Here is a 24173-nt window from a genome sequence, read left to right as displayed (position 1 = left end):
TTGAGATGGGTTCTGTAGTGGATTATTAGACCCTCTTCACTTTGGACAGGGTAATTGTACACTGCTTAAGCATATTGAGACTTATTTAACTGCAAAGTTAATGGAATTCAAATTTAAACAGAATCACATTTTGTCTTCATATTTATTCCCTCTGAAATACTTGCAGGAGTGTTTGAAAAGACCAGCCTGGAGTGTCCTGACAATGTAGACAAAAAGCCAACTGTTGCTGAAAGATAAGAGTTGTTAAAAATGCCCACAAGCACTTGCTCCCTTGTTCCCACTCCTTGATCTAAACGCTGCTAATTTAATAGAGCAGATTGATGAGTTTAATCAGCTGGATGCTGACGAAGGCCTTTTATTGGATAATTTAATGTACGATTAATAAATGCTATTATGGCCATTTTAGCTGTGAAAAAAACACAGACACAGATCAATACACAGAGGAGGGAGCAAAGAGTCACTCAAGTAAGTCAGGCCGATACCCCTCCCTCTCTCTCTCACACTGTTTAAATTCCTCCTGCGGGTTGCCAAATGAACAGCTGCTTGTAGGCAGAATCTAATGCAAAACTAACAGGTGAAAGTGCAACACATGTTCTGCCTCTACGAACCTCCCTTCTTCTCCATATAAACCTCTTTCCTTCCTCTTTCTTCTCACTCTTGATGTAATTTTGCCTCTGTTTGCCGATTCCTGTCCATCACTTTCTTCTCTGTCTGTTCGGACCACTGCTCTCTCATATTTTTCTTCCCTCTGATTCTTTAATAACAGTAATATCCGTTGCTCTCTGTTGGGCTAAGTGGCTTAGCTTTCCTCTTTTATCTTTCCCAGTCTCCAAGAAAAAAAAACAGGGTGGAAAAAAAGACAGGTTTTTCCACTTAGCTCTTCTAAGCCCTCCCTACCTCATAGATACCAATTTCCATATATCTATACACATTTCTCCAATCACACTGACAGAGCAGCTGGTGTGTGTGTTATCACTGAGTGACTGAAGTGTGTGTGTATGCATGCGTGAGCACAGGAGACGTGTGTGCGAGTGTGTGTGTATGTATGTAAGCAAGTAATAGAGCGTGACGTGTTCAAAGCCCCAGCTTTTTGTGCTGCTCAGCCCCCTCATCCCTCTCAGGGTCGGCAAGACCTCCGGGCCAATCTATTAAGAATACAGAGGAGAAGGAAATGAAGGGAGAAATATATGGTAGTCAAAATGAAAAGTGAGCCTTCAACTCCCCTGTTCCATTATTTCCTATTTCAGCATCTCTCGCTGAAGACGAAGAGAGGATGGAGTGAGAAATGCTGTGTGGAGGCAAAGAGAAAGAAAGACTGTAAAGAAAGGAGACCAACAGCAGGACGGACACCACAGAGAAGAGAAGGAGATGGAAGAGCTGAGAGACGGTAATGAGAAAAGGAAGGTGAAAGTGGAGATGCAGGAAGATTGTATTCTCCGGCGGTTATTGTGTGCTCTCAGTCCCATTCCTTATCTAATGGAGCTTGTCTGATCTGCTGGGTTGAGGCCTGTCTCTGTTCTCTGTCAGACACAGAGAGCTCCTCAACATCATCTCAAACCTCAGCGGACAAATTTTGATTAACCCGGACAGTTGTTCATCGTGTAATGGCTCAAAACGCAGACAAAGCAGAAACTCTTTAATTCCAGGTCTTAACTGGCAAACAATGTGGCAGAATATCTCTCTTTCTTCCCATAATCCTGATCATTAACACATTCTTTTTAAACGCATACATCTCTTTCCTTCACATTCATATCATGAGGGCCAGATCATCTCCAAATAGTAGTTTCTGCTCCCTGGATACCGTATATTCATATGGTCTGGCTTTATTACGTTTTTTAGCCATGATCTTTCTCGTAATTTGTTCTGCTTTTAATTGATGATTCTTCATAAAATCATTAAAAGACTATACTTAGCAGGCATTTCAGCAGCCAAGAAATTGATTGCCGATACGAACAGCACCACTGTCTCTACAGTAGATCAGTTATCTGCCTTTCTCAATATTTTGTCTTTGAAAATACTGGCCGCAAGAATGCATCGAGCACACTGTTTTAATATTGAAGCCTTAGTTCCCCGTTTCTTTTTTGGGGGGGGGTTAGGATGGGGTTTAGAATCCCTATAGTTTATAGACTTTTATTAAACATAGAAAAAAAAGTTTTCTTCGTTTAGCTTCCCATCTCAAAACTTTTCTTTTCCTTTTTCATTTTTTTCTTTATTCCTTATCCTTCCCTGTATTAGTTATGAGGTGGGCTTGATTAACCTCCTTATAATTGAAGACAAATCTCATTTCATTCTAATTTTTTGGCAACTGATTGTGTCTCTGTGTGCATGACTGCTTGATTATTATTGTATCTACCAAAATCTAATAAGAAAATGTAATGTAATATATAATTACATAATAAACTGTAATAAAACCTTACACATCCTTGTAGATGCACAGGGATACGAACTGTATGCACACACAGACACAAATGTAAGTAATGTAATGTAAATGTCTCATATATACCCTAACACACATGTAATGAATGTGTGTGTGTCTGTTGTGTGTGTATGTGTGTCAGAGGGTGTCTGTTGATCTGTCTCAGTGCGTCTGTGATCCTGCGCCCACGCATGACAGCACATGTGTTTACTCTCAAGGCGTTTTGGGGAACATAACAGAGTGGTGAACGAGATGCGGAGAAACGCATTACGATGTCAAGAGCAGCATCAACAGTTGTGGCGGCCAGAGAACTGAGAGTAAACAGCAGCCACAGGGTGAGTCATCTATCTGAAAGCAATTACACGCCAATGCACTATCACAATAACCAGTGGTTACAATAAATAATACAGTGGGGAACACGGATGACAAATAGCAGTGATGACAAAGGTGTGAATGGGTTGGCACAATGAAGGTATTGATCGCTTGTTAGGATAAATGATACAGTGTGGTATATGGGTGATAAATAACAATAATCCTAAGAATGAGATAGAAGGAACAATAGCACTTATTGTGTAGTGGTAATTTTGATATTGGCCTTTAACTCTGCGCTGATACACATTTTGTGCATGGAGACTGCTGAGTGACCATGGAGACATAAAACAGCATGGTGTGGTTATGCTTGACGGCTGCAATTTGTAGTTAAGCCAAACTTACTGTAGCCACCGTGCTGACCAGCCTGATGCTTCAAAATGTCAGGGTGATTGCTGCTACTGCTTCACAATCACACTATCTTGCTGTGGTTTCAGTCCTGACTGCTCAGCAGATGTGTGGAAACTAAATGCAGGAACTGAATGTATAAAGAACATCAGCCTGACAGAGTACAGGTAGAGCGTGCAAGATTTCTTTCTATTGTAAGGTACTTTGTCCAGTTAGTTATTATAGCCCGATATTATTTTACTACAGAGAGACACATGCTGAGCACAATGTTCAATCAGTGTTTCGCGCTTGGCTTGGTCAGGCATACCATTGACCATTCCATCACCATTTACCACCATTTACCATTGTATACCATCGTTAATTTTGGAGCCTAGGCTTAGGCTTTGGAGCTGAGACTTTCCATATGCAGATGAAGGAACAAGTATATATAGACTATAGTCAGCTGCAAACAAAAAGTATTTAAAGTATGTGATAAACCACATAAATGACTCGCTAGATTACTGAGAAAGTCACAGGCCTCCCAAGCCATACTTGCAGTTAAGAGCAAAAATGGAAAGTTAGCTACTGACCCACAGGAAATAAATAAATGTTTTGAAGAATTTTATTGTGAACTTTACAGCTCAAATAGTTCTGCCAGCCAGACTACAATCGAGTTCTTAGAGGACAGTAAACTGACTCAATTGGATAAAGAAGCAGATTTAGAAGCAGATTTTATATTAGTTGAGGTCAAGGAAGCAATTCAGCAGTTTTCAAATAACAAGGCCCCTGGGCCAGATGGGTTTGGGGTGGAATTTTCTAAAGCATATAGCTCATTGCTGGCTCCCCCTTATCATTGGTATGTTAAATCATTCTAGAGAGGTGGGCTCTTTACCAGGTTCGTTATATCATGGCAACATTTCTCTAATACTGCAAAAAGACCACAACTCCAGTCTTGTCTCCTCATATAGACCGGTCTCTCTCTCCTTCCTGTTTTTAAAATTACCAAGCAAAATTCAATCAAATCATTTAAACCTGGCAGTAACCCAGAAGACATGCCTGCATGGCTTGAGATGGATTGAGCACCTTTTTTGCAAATGTTCATGTCTCCCAGCACCCCTTAACAGTCCAAGAAATGCAAAAAATGACATATAACCAAATTGTCCAAAACTCCTCATCAGTTTGGTCTCAGGTGTTACCAAGACTGGGTTAGGCGTTACCATTAAAAAGCTGCTCCAACCATGCATTCAGACCAGGTCAGGAGGACCCGGTTTTCACAACTTTGTTTGAGAAGGGTATCATCTCTGTAAGAGATTTCTACATTAATGATCCCCTCGTCTCTTTTCAGCAACTGCAGCTGACATTTCAGCTCCCAACTTCACATTTCTTCCGTTTTTTTACAATTGCAACACTTTTTAGGGGCTCATGTCCCACTGTACGAGCAGAAACCTCATTATGCTGCTTTGGATAGTCTCTTGACTATTAAACCATATAATAAAGGCGCTGTGTCTCATCTTTACAATATTCTACAAATTTTAATAGTCCATTGTCCAATTCATTTAAGGAAGACTGGCGGAAAGAATTGGGTACTGAAGAGTTTCCCCCTGCCTCTCTAACCACGCTATTTGGGGTGGTTGAGCCAGGTAGAGCGAAGGATAGGCATGAAGCCTATATGTGGCTGAAGGAATTAGGAAACGTGCTACATCTAGAGAAAATTAGATCCACTATGTCAAACAGAGAGGGACTCTATCAGAAAATCTGGCAACCTGTCGTTAGCACATTTAAGTACAATCATTAAAACTTTTACTGTAAATAACATGCTTAACACTTAATGAATAAAGCTTATAGTATGGTTAGAAAATGCTTAAACATACACATTAGAAACATATTCTTCTGTGGAAGAATCAAAAAGTAAACTTTTTGGAAACTTGAATAAAACAACAAGGGACAAGGTATGATAAATCTTGTACAGTATGGCGGGAACATTGCCTGTGGCGACAGTTCGTACCGTGCAGTGGTTCTGCTGTTGCAGCAGGGTGGGGACATCTCCTCCGATGGGCATCTGCTTGGCCAGCTCCTCATCCTTCATGCAGATCCACCTCCACAGCTCCTCCAGGAGGCCCAGCAGACGAGACCAGCGCTCAGCACTCGCCTCCAGATGGGCTCTGCCAACAACACCATTCCCTTAAATTATTATTATACTGTATGTATTTTAAATTCTCATATACTCATATACTGAAGCACATACAGGCTTGCACTGACAAATCCAATTGTCTATTCAAGAGACAAACATGTGCTTCCTTTATATAATACAGTCTCTCCATGCAGGTTTGCAGTAACATAAAAGTAGAATTTGCATCTATGAAAGGCTGATACCATTTATACAGAAGTAAAACCACATACTGTATATTCTTTGATTTTTAGGTAATTGATTATGTATAAGGTTTATAAAAACATAAAAGATGAAATCAACTAAAAAAGCCTTTATTACTGTGTGACAAAAACCTATAACAACCTGATGGCTGACCTCTCTCTGAGAGAGAGAGAGGCTGCTGACCTTCTGGAGTAGATGTCGTTCGTAAAAGGGAACACAGTTGGCTGCTAATTGTGTGGGCGGTAGCATGCATGCAATATGTGTTAATAAGCACTTTTGTTTTCCTCCTCTCCTCTAGGCATAATGTTTCTGAACACTGTGTGCAGAGACCTCCCATCGCCGCTTGCCAAGTTAGTCATAATTACACATGTACTACAATTAAGGCATAATGGGCTGTATACAATCAACACACACCCACATACGCACACACAGACACAGACACAGACACACAGACACAGACACACAGACTGCTCCCTCGCTGTCTATCTGCCTATTCTTCTCTTGCTTGTCTTCCTGTGGAACAAGTCCAGCCTATTATGTCTGCACTGCTTGACCTTGACTCACTCCCATTTATTCTTTTCCACTCAAAACAAACTCTTTACACCGCAGAATCTTTTTTTTATGTCCCCCAGTCGCTCTTTGGCCTCTCTAACCTTTCCGCTCTGCCGCTGGAGCTTTGTTGTGTTTCTGTGCTGCTTCTCTCCATCCTCTCTCCTCCTCTTTGAACATCTCCATCTGGCCCTGTCAATTTCACTTCCACCTTCACTTTCTTCACGCTCTACATCCCTACCCATCGCCAATCTTATTTATTTATGCCAAGGTTGTGGCTGATGTGGCACTGTCTCTGTCCTCAGAAGTTTATGTGCCACTGTGGTGGTTCTCAGGTCCTTTTGGAGCTGTATTTCACCCCTGTGCTCCATGGCAGGCATGTGGAACACAGGAGCTACTGTATCCGTGCAGCTGGTAGGAAAGACAACAACCCACATGAATACTCTACGTGCTGTACGCCACATAGTGGCATTGGACTAAGCCTAACTATTTGATTTGAGCTTTATGTACTTTTGCAGAGGGGAGAGAAAATATGTCCTTAGAAATAGTTTACTTCTTGGGAAACTTCTTCAGCAATGTGCGAATCACTGGTTGATTATAATCGTAAACTGAGGCAGAAGACTACTTGAACCACTGCCATGATCGAGACCTTCTGCCAAGATGTTTTTTACAGAGTTGAGAGCAACAAGGGAAGAATACTGCAGTCTGAGCTGCATGACCATAAATAACTGCAGAGAGGACAAAAACATTTCTATTTGTAAGTATTGGATAAAGTTTTACTGACCGGATGTTGGCTGATTTGGCCTTCAGGTCACTCCAGCGTTGGTTCATGTCGTCCAGTCTGTGTTGGAGGAACACAGCTTCCTCTGAGCTGCCCAGAGCCTTGACCATCTTCGACTTGTTCCCGTCCACACTCTTGTAGATGTCATTGTGGGCATCTATCTCAGCCTGGATGTCCTACAAATACACAGACACAAGAAGAATTGTCACAAGTGACCATTTCTTCAGGGAAACTAAAGTCTCAGAGCAAATGTAAAGTCAAGAATGGCAGGAAAGCAAGTTCACATCAAAATCACTCAAAATTGGACGTCACGGTCTTCTGGGCTGTCACAGCTGATTATTCAGGCACCCAAAATAACGTTGGATTTTGTCACAAGGACCAGTCTTGAGGGAGTTCACAGCATACTGCACACAACATTTCCAGAAGGCAGATAAGTTAATATTTTCATGGAATGTCCTGGGGGTACTTTTTGACTGTTTGACTAAAAAGATTTTAACTTCTACCCTTTCAGTGACTTCAAGGCCCACCCCACTCAGGAGCAAGTCCCTAAGCAATGTCTGCCTCCATGCTAATGCTGCATTAGGTTGTGCCAGGCCTACAGCAAAGCAGGCTTTGCTAATATAATGCTGGGATACAGTATGATATACTAATGTATTGCAGTGCTATTCCAAAATGCTGTGTTTATGTGTGTGCGTGGCTGCAAGAGGCCACTACATTCAATACTGTGACGAAGCACGATTTCTCCAAGTGCATGTGTGTGTGAATGTCCTTAACAAGGCAGCACTATTACACAACCATATCTCAAAGGGTATGTGTGAGTGTGTGTGTGTGAGGGTTGAACGACAACGGGGGCTGACGCAAGCAGAGGATCCTGTCAAATGTTGTATTTTTAGATGTGTAGAACTGCTCCATCTTCTCTCTCTCTCTCTCTCTGGGACTCCCCTGAGTTCAACCCATTTGAACTGCAGATTAAAAAAAAATACTCCAACACCATATGGATGAGTGTAACACTGCCTGCAGCACAGAGAGATTTGCAAATGGAGCAAAATGAGTGTAGATAAGAGAAGTGTAATGAGACCTATAGCCTACAACAGTATAGTAAGAAAAAACATATTTTGGTCATTGTGTGTGAAATGACCCATCTTCAGTGCCTGAGGTTGTTACTTGTGTATCTTTCTCATTGGGGCATAACAGATTGGAAATTATGCAATTATGAAACTAAGTTTCATTTTACAATTACTGTGAAACCACCTTATCTAGGAAAATGCAATTAATGTTGCGGCACTGTTTTATTGTAGTCTCTGCATTATTAAAATAAATTAACTATTTCAAAAAGAGGTTATTAAGAGTTAGCAAAAGAGTGTTCTCAGTTTTCACAAATTTGTAAATTAAGCAAAAGTATTCCAAGTTAAAAATGTTCATATATTGGATACAGTACACCCAATATGCCTGGAAAAAGTGACCAGCCAAATCACACACATAAGTACGTGCTACATGTAAGCTACACACTTAAGTAGACAATATACCATAGAGGGAGCATCCTATAAAGGAGCCCCTATTATCACACATACTGTATACACACACACAAACATACACAGCAGCAAGGGATTGAAGATGTGGGACAGTGCATGGGAGACACAGTGGTTATATGTTAGGTGCGCATGGCAACATATGGCACAGTAAGTGGGACATGTAAGCACAGCTCAGCTACTCTGGAAACTGTGTGGACAAAATCCAGTCCAGCTACAGTAGAACCAGACTACACACAAAATAACTATCAATTACCACGGTCATCCGTGGCACAGTGCTGCAATTTACTGAATGCCAATAGACATTTCACAAAGGCTGAAGCAAATCCCTCCACTGTGATCAGCAAGGATAATCACCCGCTGGCTTTTTGACACAAATCAAATGCCTCTTAAAGGTCACAGAAGAGAGAGAGAGAGAGAGAGAGAGAGAGAGAGAGAGACAGGCAGAAAGAGAAAGAGATAGAAAGACAGACAGACAGACAGACAGACAGACAGAAAAAGAAAGACAGAAGGACAGACAAAGAGTGAAAGACAGAGAGTCATTCTGTCACTGAGCCAGCTGGCCATGTTTCAAGTCATTACCCAAGTGCTTCCTTTTTTCCTTTTCTTTAGCACTTCTACTTCCACTGAAAGTAACACTGACTGCACACACAGCACAGAAGGCATATATATTCATTTACAAAGCTCCCTTTAAATGTTCATTTCACCCACTGAAAGACGACTTTGAGCCAGTGGTTTATGAATGTCAATGTGTATCCTGAGGTGCTTAAGTGTAGTGACAGATCACTTTCTTTCTCTCTTAACGCACACACAAACACACACACACACACACACACACACACACGGTCACCATGTTAGCTACAGAAATGTCAGTGTTTGCCACTAGTCCATGTTTTATTTATGAGTTACTGATAGAACTCAATATGGGTTTTGTTTTTTTTAGCTTTTTAACTTCCATATACCTACATGCTCCCACTCAAACACACAAACGAGCAAGTCTTTAGCTGTAGGCTAATTGTGAAGATACTGAAGACAGTGTCTGCATTGATGGAAGCAAGTGACACACATTTCTGAGCGTAACAGATATACAAACATACAAAACAATCACACATACATACATAACACAAACCGACAGCTACTGACTCAACTGAACCACAATTTCTCTGACCTGCTAACACACACACAAACACACACAGATATGTGCGTGTGGGTAGAAAGGCAGCAAAAAGGTTAATGGGCTCTGGATCTCATGCACACTGTAATGAGTGATAGAGATGTGTTGGCTGTGGGCTGGTTGGAGCGCTGATAGGATGCGACAGAGTCTCCCATGGAAACTGAAGTTACAACTTCTACTTAGAACTTTATGAAGGATAAAAGCATTAAACACACAGTTAAGCTGGGGCTGAATTAAAATACACACAAGCACACTGTCCTTTTGAAGATAATTTTGCCCAAAATAAGTATTTCCAATTGACAAACAACAATGGCCCTTGCTGGGCTAAGCCATGTTTGTCTTTAGCCCTTCATAACACAATTACTGTAAAGGTTTGCTTTGACAAATTAGGCCCGATCGAAAGGCTCTGGGTCTCATTCTATACTAATTCTCTCTCTGCATGGTAGCGCTCCCTAATAACTAGCAAAGCAGGCCAGAACCGATTATTCCATTTTAATGAGTCCAATAATGACTGCTCAGACCTCATAAAGCGGACCAAATTAGGTCCACAACTACAAACACAAGGGGAGACGGAGAATGAATGGTGACTGTGTTTGTATTCCTAGTGTTCAAAAGACTGCATTCAAAAGCCACTGTGAGACCAAGACCAAGTGAGTAGATATACCTGTTCAAGCTTTCTGAGCAGCTCCTGCAAGCTGAAATTCAAGCCAATCATATTGGAGTGTGCACGCTGACTCCTCCCACTCCCTAAAGAGCCTACATCGTCTCTACTGTCATACAGGTGGAAGGTCGGCTAGGAGTCAGCACAGGTAGAGAAGTCCTCCCGTGGTTACGGTCAAAATGGATACCTTCAAGGTCAGGTCTCAGATCAATAGTAAATCCAAAGTATGAACAATCTTGAATCCAACCACAGAGAAACCCAGCTCTGGTAAAGAATTCAAACACAAGAGGGTCAAATCCCGGTCGGAGCGCCAAAACAGGCAATTTACACACTTCACACACCCCTTGGCAGCACTTGTGTGTGCTCGCCCAATCCCACCACATGTTCGTAGCATCCTCTTGGGAAAGGCAGCCAAGCCAAATGGTGGGGGGGGGGTGACAGCTACCCTGCAGTCATGCTTCAGAGCTGGGACTGGGATTAGCAGGACGATTGGTGCCACTGGAGGTTTGACAAAGCAGAGGCTGGAGGCTGACAGCGGAGTTCCTCTGGCCAGGAATGGGGCACTGAAACTGGTGGGGAAATCCAACAAATCTTGGGTGGAGGTCTGCGGAGTGGAGATAACGGTTTGTGTCTTTTAGAGACGGGTAGGCTGATGTAAACCTCCGAGGACAGGTCTGGCTTTCTCCTTCAACTTTGCTATGCTTCCCTCCCTCCACTTCCCCTCTGGGCATGAAGGAAGCTGTTTACACGATGTCCGGCAGTCCAACCCAGGGCAGGGCTGGGGCATTTGTTCTCAATTACTCTGATAAAAAGCACTCTATCCCTGCCAGTCACACAAACCCACACACTTCAAGGAGGATAGACGGCGGCACAAAGAGGCATATGGTTTGCCCTCTCGTTCCCCTGAGTAAAGGTAACGGGCTCAAAGAGACAGAGTCACCTCAGTGTCTGCTTTACCACCCGCCCCTCAGGTCTCCAACCCCGGGCTGGTCTCGCTCTATCACACCCTCCTAATCACTGCCATGACCGGGCCACTTAGTCAAAGAATGCCTTCTTCTTTTTCTGGAGCCACGTGTTCGCAGGAAGCGGCCTCAAGACTCAGCGTCTCGATCCCGGGCAGGGAGACTGACTCGCCGGCCTCTTAGAGTCGAAGCTCTGCCGATCATCTCTTTGCCACTTGAGGAGGAGGAGAGGTCGATCCGTCTGTCATCCTGTTCTTGCCCCCCCCCCCTCGTGGGACGAGTAAACTTCAGAAAAAGTTGCGTTTCCTCTTTGGCTTTTTGTTCCCTCAGGGCTCACACAAACACCCAGACTGGTGTCCACATCCCTCTCTCTTCTTCCTCTGTTGCTCTCGCTCTCTCTGGCCACTAGCCCCACTCTTTCACACAGCTGTTTATTATTTTGATCAGTATCCTCCCTTTCCCCTCCTCTCTCTAAATCTCCCTCCCTCTCCCTCTCTCTCTCTCTACCCCCCTGAACTAACTCGGCACACTACACACCCACTTCCTGAGGCCTGTATGGGCAGAGAGGATGGTGGAGAGAGGAGAGTTTCAGAGAAAAGTAAGGAATCCCAGTGACATTTTGTAGTAAAATAAGGATCAGTATTCAAAAGTTAGAATGGCTAAAATATGAAAGTGAGAAAGCGGCAGAAACAGGAATAAAAAGGAAAGGGATTTCTGGGAGAGCTGAAAGAAAGAAAGTGAGGGCACAGGGCCAAGTAAGCAGAGCTCCACGAGTGGAACTTTCTACCTGTCTAGCTCAGGAGTGATGAAAACATGAAAAAAAGAAAGAGCTGGAGCTTGGGATGGTGGGGTGGCTGGGTGTCAGGACAGGGTAGATATAATCTTCTGCACAGGGAACATTATTCATGCACTTTAATCTATGAACAACACCTTTCCATGACAGCCTGTATTTAAATTTCAACTACTAGAACTACTGAACCACTGAACGACTGAAGCCTGTTACAGTTCAGATGCCACAATTTTAATACAATCAGCCTGCAGAGGACTGCATTATGCAAGCCCTGTGATTCCTACTATGAAACAAAGGCTAAATGCTTTAAATAGGTTTATGAAGGGGGATAATAACATGTTTGAAGAGGCTTTGGTAGAGGCTGTGGTCTATAGGGCTATGTTACAGAGAGGCAAGTATTAAATATAAATGTCTTCCATATATTAAACCTGTATGTGGAAGTGTTTGTGTGTGAGTGTGTGTTGGCATTTTGAACAGCAGGGTAGACATGTGGCGTGCATCAAAGACACGCAGACAGATGGCTGTCAAGAAAAAAATACAATACAACGTTGCATATTCATAAGAGAAAGACTTTGAAGTGCGCTTAGCTAATTAAAAATATTTGCATACTCGAGGCCCTTAAACAGCATTTTTGATGTATGCCGAAAAATATATACTATTTGAGGGCTTTCCAGTGAAGGATATAAAATCAACTGGTGGGAATTAGCACATTTGACAAGCATAACTAATTCAACAATGAGTGGATGCTGAGATTAAAGAGGGAAAAAAGAGATGAAACAACCTTTTTCTGAAACATGTTCGACAATTTTGGCTCACCAAGGGTTTTGATACTTTAACTTTGTGCAAGCAACTACCAGACTTCACAAAAACAAACACTTATTAAGGATGCAAACACACATATATGGAGCTTAGGGGAGGAGATGTGGGGGTTAATGTTGGGCTACATTACTACGCTAAGCGGATTAGGACCATTACAGGGGTAAGAATGTAACGCTTCCAATCCCTCAGGCAAAAACAGGAGAGGAGAGAGAAGTTGACTGATTGAGAAGAGAGAGACAGCGACGACAAGAACTGAGGAGTAGCGCTACCAGGAGGAGGACAGGGAAAAAAACTTTATTTATATAATAATAAATAATAAAAGTCATCAGAGCAGAGAAGAGAAAGAGTGTGAGGAAGAAAGAAAGAAAGAAGGAAATGAATATTATTGGAGGTACCGCTGTCTATATTTTCACTTCAATTCAAACTTTACTTCAGACTCACAATAAAAAAGATATACAAGATAAAACCACAACAATTCATCATTTAATTCGAAAAACAGTATGTAGACTATCTCGCCAGTGTTTTCTGAGCCTGGATCAGTACCAAGAGCAGCTCTTCCCAGGGCTGGTTAAAGCCTCTTGATGCTCTTCTCTGACGCATCCAAATGACACATAAAATTGTTTTCAAATCAGATGTCTTAGAAGTGCCTCACATATAGGAACACCAGAAAACACAAACAGTTGATTGGCCATCTGGGAACCTGAAGCAGCAGCTTCATTGCATCAGTGTGAGCCACTATGAGCCTCCGTATACTACTTTTCCTGTAGCTACACCAGGGATGAGCTGCATACATAGGTGTGCAGAAAGCTCTAAATATCTCTGTCATCATTCACATCAGTGAGAAAATATTTGATTTCCTTGGATGTCATGAGAGGAACATCGCACAAGTGAAACATAGGACAGCTAATAACTAATTTCCTATCATGTCATTACTCTTTTTGGCATTAAATTTAATGTCATAATCTTTGCCGTACTGTGAGCACACCATTATTTACATGAAACGTTGCCCCATTTAACCCGCATTGTCTGATGGGCAGACCAGATATTCCCACTATAATTCCCAGTAAGGATTGAAGCCAATAAGAAATGAAGCAAAAGAAAGAAAAGGTTGAGGCAATTTATTGGAAACTTAAAGATTTATACAGTGTAAAATCAGGATAGCACAGAGTGAAGGGAAATTCAAGTGAAACATCGGAGCGTAACATTGTGTGTCAATTGAGTCAAAAATCTGTTATTTCTGTCCTCTCCATCCACACAGCAAGTTAGCGACTAGCTGGTGAACATAGTGGTGCCACATACTTCCCTCAGGAATTGGTGGAGACAAAAACAGAGTTAAAAGGAAAGTGAATACTGGACTTATTCACCAGATGGCCAGAAACAGGACTCAAAATGAATGCCAATGTTGCTCTGTGTCTTCTGGTTGGGTAAACAGGCAAGTCTTTGCTAAGACAGTGACCACAACAACTTTATAGGGTTCACAATTTGATTTGCTACCCCTAATGATTTTTATTTATCATTTTTCTACTTTCTCACTCATCCTGGCCAATTGCATATGACAAGGAGCATTTTATTCTTCCGCAAAAAGAATAAAAAATAGAAGAGACACGACAGAAAGAGAACACTTTGGACAGAAGAAAGAACCAAAAGACAAGCAGGAATACGAAATCAATCTAAAATATATTTAGTCAAATCCTCAAACGAATGCAGCTAACCATGTCTCGTGTCTTTGGCTTTTAAAAAAATAAATAGAGAGAAGACTGCCAAAAGGGAAAATGTGAAAGAGTCAAAGAGCATCAGCTGAAAGAGAGGAGGCAGAAGCAGAACAGTTTTGCTGTCTCAAATGATGTCAAGAGGGAGCAGAGGCCACACCGGCCACAAATAAAGTTGGGCAACCATATCGCAGGATCACAAACAGAGCAAATGAACACCGGAGTGAACAAACACAAACACGGCCACATAAACACTAATACACCCAGAGCCAAATTTCTCTAGCAGACTTATCTACCATAGTATAGCTCTGTAGCTATTCCCCAGGCGGATCACTTAAGATTCATCCAATCCCATCTAATCCAGACTTTCTGCCTCTACAATGTACAGTGTCAGACAAAAATCAATAAGTCCATTAGAATTCTCAGCCTCACACATAGGCCACATCCAATGAAGTCACTTCCTGTGTCCCAGGTTATCACTGACACTCCTCTTCCTGTTAGGAGGGCAGCACCCTTCTGGGGAGATTAGGGCCCTGATTTTGTGTGCGTGTGTGTGTGTGTGTGTGTGTGTGTGTGTGTGTGTGTGTGAGACTGGCAGACAGAGTAGTTAGAGTAGTTCTTCTTTGCTGCTCATTTGGCAGTGCAACAAACCTGTCAAACTGAGGAACACATTGTAGTGGGTGTTCAGAGATGAAAGAGCACTTCCTCTAAGTTACAGGGCTCTGGTGGTCAGCATTCAAATGTATATACAGTACACTACTATTTAACTAAACATGCAATTGTGCTGTGGTAGTAGCTCTTTATACTTCAAGGTCATTATGTGGAGCTTTAGTCAAACGCTCAGTAACGTAAGCCTTTATTTTCTTTGAGAATACGATCACAGAGCAAAGAGTAGCTTTGGCCGTCACATCCTGCACATGCTTTGCTCTCGTCAACACAAGGTTAGTGCAGCTCCCAGTTTGGTTGTTGGGTAGGAGGATGAATGGAGAGAAATTGTTATTGCTGGTCGATGAATAGAACAGCATTGACAAAATGGGGCAGTTCAATAGCATGTTTGCGTCATCTGCACTTCTTTCACATCTCAAGAATTGTGTAACATACCTGTTCTGGACCACGTACACACAAGTTATGTATATAGTATATATACCAGCGCGCAGGACAGAAGTATTGACCAAAGCTAGCAATTGTGTTCATGTTGCCATCTCAGAGCTCACACTGCCCAGATGATGTGCTTATATCGGACAAAGCCTGTCCACATGACTCTATAGTGAAGGCCTCACTCATCTAGTTTCTGTCTAAATCTTAACTTATGTATGTCCTCCATGTCAAAATCAAGTTAACGCCATAAAAAAAAAAACAAGACAGAGTAGCGTGAAATGGCAGAACATGAACAGCACAGTCAAAGCAATAAACGTCCCTGAATCTGTGAACTGTTAATGTGCACATTAGAAAGCCACTGTCCTCTACTCAATTGACAGCTGACCTCTGCTGATGTGACAGAGCTGCCATAAGAGAAGACAACTAGAGTCAAAGGTCATGCGAATCACTAATAACTTATTCCAGGTTTCCAATAATGGAACACGAGTGACATCCCTGTAATCATAAGCAAGAAAAAGGCCATCCTGGAATTCATATGTAAGCTCCTAAACAGGGAGATTGAAATTGATTAGGAGCGCTGTATGCTGTTGCCCGATAATCAGCTATTGATTCTGGTGGGCCTTTTGTGTTTCTGCGTGTCTACAAAACAGTTAGGAGATGACCTTAAGATTGAGGTAAAATGCAGCTGTTCTTGGATGCTAATTCTTGTGCTTGAGATGAACACAGTGGCTTTGTGGTTGTGTGTATGCGTGTGTGAGTGTGTACCACATCAGCATTACAAATACATTGTGTTTCCTGTGACTGCTTAACAATAAAAGCCATCCTGTGTTTTGCCAGTTTAATGATTTTAATGTGAACTAGCAGCAGAAGAAAATGTTAATTTTGCCTTGTAGGCAATTTAAGTCCCACCCGGGAGTGGCGGACCCTGCTACGAACAATGAAATCTACTATATAGAGAAGTAATTACAGTGTGTAAATCCACTAAATACCTATTGCTGGACAAATGCTGGCCAACAGTATAAAAAACTTCATTTCATTTCATTAAAACTTTAACACAGTTCAACACTGAAGCTGAGGTCTCCAATACAACAGGAAATAATTAACTATTGAGGCAAAAATATTTCCAGTTATTGAATTTTGAGGAAAATCAACTTTAGTGAATTGACTGGATTTTAAAACCAGAGGCCTGCTGAGGGTCCTCTACGTTCTTATCCACCTGCTCTTCACGGGTGCTCAAAGACTTCTGCCCCTCCCTCTTTCCTTTTATCACTGCTTTCCTCCAGCGGGGTATCTCTCTCACTTTCTCTCCACTCCTCACAACTATTTGAAGTGCTCTACCTCCTGGGAACTGAAGATCTCGACCGTGGTGGGTGGTCTGTCAGCACGTAGCCACAGTAGGAAAAAAAAAAGTCACTGTGACGTGATTGCTTCTGAAGCTGCTGTTGCCCCCCCCACCACCACGGCCCAAGATAGGAGCACAATTAGCGCATGAGCCCGCTAACCTGCTGTGTTTGATGGGGAGGAACAGGGCCTCGAAAGGTTAGGTGACTGCACCAATTAGAGTGGGGCGCTAACAAAGTGTTGTTTCCTGCTGTAGAAGACCAAAACTCAAGAGGATGGTCCTGTGGAGTTATGGAGCTGATGACAAAATAATGGGCCGTCACAAATCATAACTAAGACCTCCCAGTTGGAGGGGGGGGGGAGATGAGTGATGATAGAAAAGCTAAAACAATAACAATATGCTGTGCAACACACTCTCTCTCTCAACACACACACGAAGACAGTCACACACAAAATGAAGAAAATGACGGGTATTGACATCATACTATAAAAACAGCAGACGGCCGTGGTTTATAGGCTGGCCTGGAGCGATGGGAGACAAGATGGGACAAACTGATGGATAGAAGGAGATGATGATGAATTAGTGCATGCTTAAGTGAATGAAGTAGAAAAAGTAACGAAGAAAAATTACAAAAATGTCAAAAGACAGCAATAATGTCAGTAAACACAACAGATGGCTTCATCGGAATACCCTCAAGAAAGCAACAGTAAAAGACAAATGTGCAGAAAGTGAAGCCTTTAATTACGAAGGCATGACGGGATTACCTTGGGTTATTTTTCAATCATTTCAATTGTTTGTTTCGGGAGAGAAAAGAGATAGATGAATAACAGGTAGCGTGGGAAAGGGTGTATACAAATCCTCCTCTGCCCCCACCTCCACCCCAAAAAAAACATTCCATTGAAGTTTCTGATAGCAGCCGCAAAATCCACCTGGTAATCGTATACTTTCCAGTGAAGTCACATATGCATCAACATCACCACTACCACCCACACATCCTCTTTAATATACTCCCTATATCAACTCAATATGGATTTAAAAGAAAAAAGATGACTCTTTGCTGATACATTTGCTTCATAAATATTCATTCTGCCCTGCATTTCACCCTCAACTTCATACATTATCTTTGCCTTCAAGCTGCAAACTTGAAAAACAAAAACACCAGTCAGAGGTACAAAAGGATGACCTTACAATCCCTGGACACTGGACTCGTAAAAACTGACCCGCTCTTCACATACTGTTTACAATTGCCTTTTATTGAAGTGTGAGACCTGCTGTTCAACGCTGGTGTGACATTTACTCTCCCTCCATCTCTGAGACAATTTATGGAGAGTTCACATCGTTCAATGGAGGGGAAGAGTTTGCCAGTCAGAGTGGCCCTGCTGGTTGGGGCTCAGAGCTTTGAGCGTGAAGAGATGAAATAATCTGACGGTTTCTGTGCACCCTCAAAGAACTGCTCTATCGATCTTACAGATAGCTCAGCTGGGATTTTGAGATGATGTCTGGATGAGAATTAGAGCTTCATTACAGTTAAAAATCTATATATAACATGGTTCCCGTTGATTGAGCATTCTTTCGATCGATAACCACAGCCCACATTCCAATCCGCACTGTCAGTCTCAATTTAATGAAAAATACAACGTCACTGTAACTCAAACAGCACACAGAGAACAAGCAGCACTGATTTGCTGATAGATGAAGCATATTTCCATGAACCAAAACTGACTGACTGCCTACATGCTGCAGACAGAGTTCCTGTCCGGTCCCTCAGGGACGAACCACTGGGTGGGACTCACAACAGCTCTGCAGTTCAGAGGGAAGATAAAACCCCGGAGTTTCCAAACACCAACCCCTATGCTGTTACAGTAAAACACAGCTATGACATTTCTAGAGACCAAAAGCAACACCACACAATCAGATTATTTAAGTCAAAGAATACGGCTATGGAACTGATGACTATTAGAGAACAGTTTCAGAATTGCTTAAACAAAGGACTTTTGGGAAGCCCTGGTGGCCTGAGGGTTTACGGCACTGACCATGAACTGCAACATCCATAGTTTGAGTCTGACTAGGGACTTTTGTTGCATGTCGTTCCCCCTCTTGAGTCTATAAATGTCCAAATAATAGTTTTAAAAAGATTAAAAGGACACACAAAGGACATTGAAGAGGGATTGAACAAGAAAACAAGACACTTCAAGTTTTGATGAAATGAGAAACAGCTAACACATCCCTGTTGGGCTCAGAGGTGATGGATGAGATACCTGAGTATGTGTGCTGTATATCATACAAAATATGCCACACCTTTTCTTCCCTTCTCTTCATAGGATTTTCATAGGCAGACATAAGTCAAATCTTGGGGAGAATCAAACAAACACGAAGAATTCTTTGCCAAACACTATTAGACCCATGCCAAGGTGCCAAACAAAAACAAAGCCGGCAGTGTTCAGTGAATAGACAATAAGACAGAGTCTGGCATACCTGTGTTGAGGATAGGAGACAGTGAGGGGGAAGCGATGACACTGACATAGTAGGAGCGTAAGTGTATGATGAATTCTTTTTATTGCAGTGCAGTTCTTTGGTTATACAGCCTATGTGCTCCCTCCACACCCCTGCTTCTCCATCCTACCCCTCATATAAACTTTTCATCCCTTCTCTTAGTCATATTTGTCTTCCTCCACTGCTCCTGTTAACTCCAACTCCTCTTTCTTCCCCTCTCCCTCCTCTACTTCCACCTCTCCTATCTCTCACTTTCAGCACCTCTATTTCATCCTACTCATCTTTTTTTCTCTCTCTCTCTCTCTCTCTCGTCTCCTCCTCCCAGTTAGTTTATTGCTCAGGGAAGGTGAGTGAGATATCTAACCTCCACAGGTCGCCCTCCCTCTGAGCTCACCCACCTCGCATCACTACAACAACTGGCTGACGGTTGGCTTATTACTGCCTGGAATGTTTACTGTAGCCGAGCTGCCTATAGCATCACAGTATTTTCTGTTGTGCCGAGCTAAATTACTTCACCCATCACTCACATACAACTCTGGTTGGAGTTTCTGTCTCATTTGTCCTCCTCCCTTTTCCTATCCACTGCTTCCCTCAATTTCCCTCTTCATATATCTCACTCTGCTTATGTTACTGTTTTAACATACACTGCATGCTGCTATTTCAGACCACAAGCTAGAAACCATTCAAAATTACTCATTTTATGGTGTGCAATCTACAGCACATTGATATCCAGTACCATCAGATTTAGAATAGATTTGACTCAGTGTTGTCTCATCAAGAGCGCATTTTACCCTGGTCTAAACTGCTTCATTTCTTATATACATGCCTGGAGTTTCAAATTCAGTCTCCCACTGTGACTCCATTACAAGTTTTGATGAATGTCATCAGCGTACAGCACCACTCTACTCCCCGAAGATGGTTTGCACTGTACAACTTAGTGCACGATGTGGACTCCCTCGCTCAATTTTCTTCCTGTGGACGAGCACTGAGATGCTTTTTTCACTCCACTGGGCATACGGTGAAAATAAGAAAATTGAAAGGAGAGAGTGTTTCCTGTGGTCCTTATGGTTTCTCTCTCAAAGCTCCAGAGATACATGTCTCTTTTTCATCAGTGACAAAAGCAATGTTCTCTCGTCGTCACCATACAAATCCTATTCTTATATGAATCACCTTTGCTCATTTTTCTCCCTTCTCACTAACACAGATCTTGGTTGTTCCCTGTTGACTTTCACACAGACAGAACATAGGGGAATAACATCAGCTTAGGTAATATTCTGTGCCGTCTTGGCCTAACAAGGTTTCTCTCCTGGGATCAGATCCAGATTTATAATTGTAATCCCTTAAGTCAGGACAGCAAACTCCTCCAAACTTGCCTGCACTACTCCTCCCTCCAGAGGGGGAGTCAGGACCACTTGAAAGAACTTTTTTCACTTTTCAGCATGCACACCTACGCTGGAGTCTGAAAGGAGTCAACCGCCAACACCAACTGCCTAAGGGCTCTGCTGCCACTAGCAGCACTCAGCAGTTTTCCTGAGCTCTCAACACAGATAACTACCAACAAGCAAAAACATTTTTCAGCCAATACGCCAGCCAATACATTAAAAAAAAGTATGAGTAAGGACCTTGAAAGCTGTTAGTTATACTGGTTGGCCAGTTACTGAGGTATGTTTCATTAAGTACATGTTATAGTGCCTCAGCACTCCTTAACAGATCTGAGTACACTTAGCTGTACAGCTTCCTTTGTCTAACTGAGATACAGGGTGATGCAGACAAATGTAGATTTCATGTAGATATCCGTTGATATGCTTTACCACTTCACACAACCCTTAACATTCAATTCCAGCAATTATTCATCACACTAATTAGCTACACACTTGACTCCATACACAACTTGTTCCTGCTGCTAATGAGACATATTCTGTCAGACGTTAACTGAGGCGCAAATTGAGTTCTGAAGATTCATTGGACCAGAACAACTCCCAACATTAGTTTGGTGTCCTGCCTGATGAATTGAAAGTCATGTATGTCCGCAGCTCTTCGAACTCAAGATACAGAATATACAGGAGTCACACATTATTGTGTGCACTGCCATCATTCCTTTCAATGACATAACACCTCCAACACAAACACTCACACAACACACAGTTCATTATGTCTGGCAGTGATGGGACAGTGGGTGAGTGGGTGTTATCAGCTTTTATGATAAAACTCAATCATTCTCTTTCCTGAGGAGACAGGGTCAATCTAGGACAAGCGAGGGTACAGATACACAAATAATAGATGTCTGATCAATATGGGAGCATGAATATATTCAACAACCCAGTACATTCTGAATAGCTGTGATGCAAAATGCATCTATTCTGGAACAATGTCATCTGTCATCTGTTCAATGGATGTCTTCACAGCCATTTTTCAACTGTAATCCTGAGGAAATGGCAATTTATAGGGTTTCCAGAATTCTGTTCATTTCCACTTGAAACAAAATGCTTGTGGCAGGAGCGCAAGGTTCAAAAATACTTCTTTAAAAATATATTCTTTAAAAATATTTTATAACTTTGAAAGAAGTGAAGTTGTATGTGCATTATTATAATGTCTATTGGCTTACTATAGTGGTTACCCATTTTCACATTACGAGATGCGCACATCTACATTTTTGCAACAGCACATGGCCAATCAGCACATATTTGTTCCATCACTGTAAGGGCTGTTTTGAAGCAGAGTACAGTATCAAATTTTAAAAAAACTGGCAGGCTGTAAATGAGATCTCTAGGGGCCACACTTTGTTTGACAGGGCCAATTATAGAGGATTTGCCTCTTCTGTGTATAAGCACACAAAGATTGATGGTGTTACATAAATCTGTTCTTAAGTTACATACCTTTTACTCAGAAGTCACACACCCCTTTGATCAATCAATAGAAAATGTTCACCCCTTCCTTGTCCTCACAAAGTTTGCATGAATCATAACAATGTAATATCACCCGACAAACAAACAGACTGGAAGAGATGAAAACACAACCCCGTCCAACTTTGTTTCTGTATACATTACACTAACATAACCTCACAGCGGAAATCAGGGCAAATGCAATCCGCTTTCAATCAAATGTATGAGGAGAGGACATGGTGACGCAGCTTTGAACTTGCACTTACAAGTACACCAGAGGGTAATTCAAATGAATCTGCGAGAGGGACAGGGAAGGTGGGGAGAGAGACGTAAAGATCAGAGAGACAGAGTGTGTGTGGCCTGAAAAGACTGACATTTACGTTTTTGCCTTGATTCGCAAAGAAGGAAATCATTTTGAGCCTGTACAAAAATATACACATCCCCCAGTTTGATCTGTCTGCGTCTTTTCTATCTGACTAATGAAACAAAAGCCACACTCTCAAGAGTGGTGTCGTTAGACGAGTTCGACGCTTCAGAGCAAAGAAAACTCAATTAGTCTAATTAGACGGATAGACACAAACAATGAGTGTGCAAAAGTAAGACTGAAAGAGAGGTGTGCTGAGAGGAAAACAAGGCGCTTGTGTTTATGTACATGTGGCAGTGTCTGTGTGTGAGCTTGGAGTGTGTGATTGCACAAGCGCACCACTTAAACACTGTGGGATACGTGTGCTACCTAAAAGAAGTTAATGAACAAACAACAGCTGCTTCCATCACTGAGGAGCAGGAGCATGAGGAGTGGGAGGAAAATGAGAGACATGAGGAAAAAAGGAAAGGAGCACTGTTTGCGCACATCTGGGCCTCTGTGGTGTCTGAGATGGCTCAGCACCTCAGACGAAGACGAGAAAGGGTAGGTAGGGTGAGTGGCAAACACACACAGACTGGGCCAGCCCCGTGGAGGCTACGCAGCACACTTCTCAAACAGCACAGAAGGAGACACAAATGTTACATAAGTATGCCTTGTGACTTCAAAGCCACAGATGGATGCAAATATAAATGTTAAACATCGTTCTGCATGCTTGGCAGATCTGTGTGAGTCACGCTGGGTCATAAGATGAGCCAATGACATTACGAAGTGAGACTGGCTATTTGAATTGATGGGAGAACAGTGAGTTAGTCAGCAACTGTCACAAATGTACAAAATCAGTAAATCTAAGTGTAGTGGGAAAATACAACACATCCCTATCACACCCTAGAGATAAAATGATTATAAGATTAAGTTAGAAAAAGGAGAGACAGGTTTTAATGAGTGGAGGTACATCATTAATGTGCTGTTGAACATCCTCATTATTATGTGTTTTATGCACCCACATCTTTATAAAAAATACATGTCTTTGTTCCTTGATGAAACATTATAAAAGGCAATTGTATTTATCTTTGATACAAAAGTTGTATAATCCTACAAAACCCAATTAAAAAAGGGTTATTTAAAAAAAAAAAAAAAAAAAAGAGATGATGCATCTAATGAGTCCAAAATAACATCTGACTTACTGCCCATCCAAAGTCTTCAAATTTATTTTTCTTGAAAAATATAATATTAACATATCCACACTTCTGACCATTACTTACCACTTTGGGCCAATGTTCTTGGTCAATTTCCCTGAAGCAATGTACAATCCATTAATAGATACAGCAGCAGGAACTTTCAGATCCTTATTGCATCTGAACTAAATATTGATTTTCTGTTATTGCTGGCTTGTCAAACATCTTGTGAGTCTTGGCAAAAAGCACTTTTACCGGTCACCACTGGAATCAGACAAAAGGACTAGACATTTGGAATTAAGAGCAATCATTAAGTTTTATTAATCTTATAAAATGTCCTAAATCCCTTGAAATGGTCACCA

The 24173-nt window shown here is 41.9% G+C and overlaps 1 protein-coding gene across 6 annotated transcripts in view; it reads right to left on the bottom strand.

The window, feature by feature from the left end:
* utrn (utrophin) overlaps nucleotides 1-24173 on the bottom strand; it is a 158065-nt gene that overhangs the window by 59723 nt on the left and 74169 nt on the right. For 5 of the 6 annotated variants that reach the window (XM_070926097.1, XM_070926098.1, XM_070926100.1 and 2 more), the window contains 2 exons: nucleotides 6817-6989; nucleotides 5118-5274 (listed from right to left, as the gene is read on the bottom strand). In XM_070926097.1, coding sequence (XP_070782198.1) covers nucleotides 5118-5274; nucleotides 6817-6989 — 330 coding nt within the window. Of the gene's footprint in view, nucleotides 1-5117; nucleotides 5275-6816; nucleotides 6990-10180; nucleotides 10515-24173 lie in introns of those variants that run through there. The other variant, XM_070926102.1, reaches the window with a different exon arrangement.

Source organism: Enoplosus armatus, chromosome 19 (genome assembly GCF_043641665.1).
Source record: "Enoplosus armatus isolate fEnoArm2 chromosome 19, fEnoArm2.hap1, whole genome shotgun sequence".
NCBI classification, from domain to species: domain Eukaryota; kingdom Metazoa; phylum Chordata; class Actinopteri; order Centrarchiformes; family Enoplosidae; genus Enoplosus; species Enoplosus armatus.
This window is presented reverse-complemented; position numbering and strand designations above follow the sequence as displayed.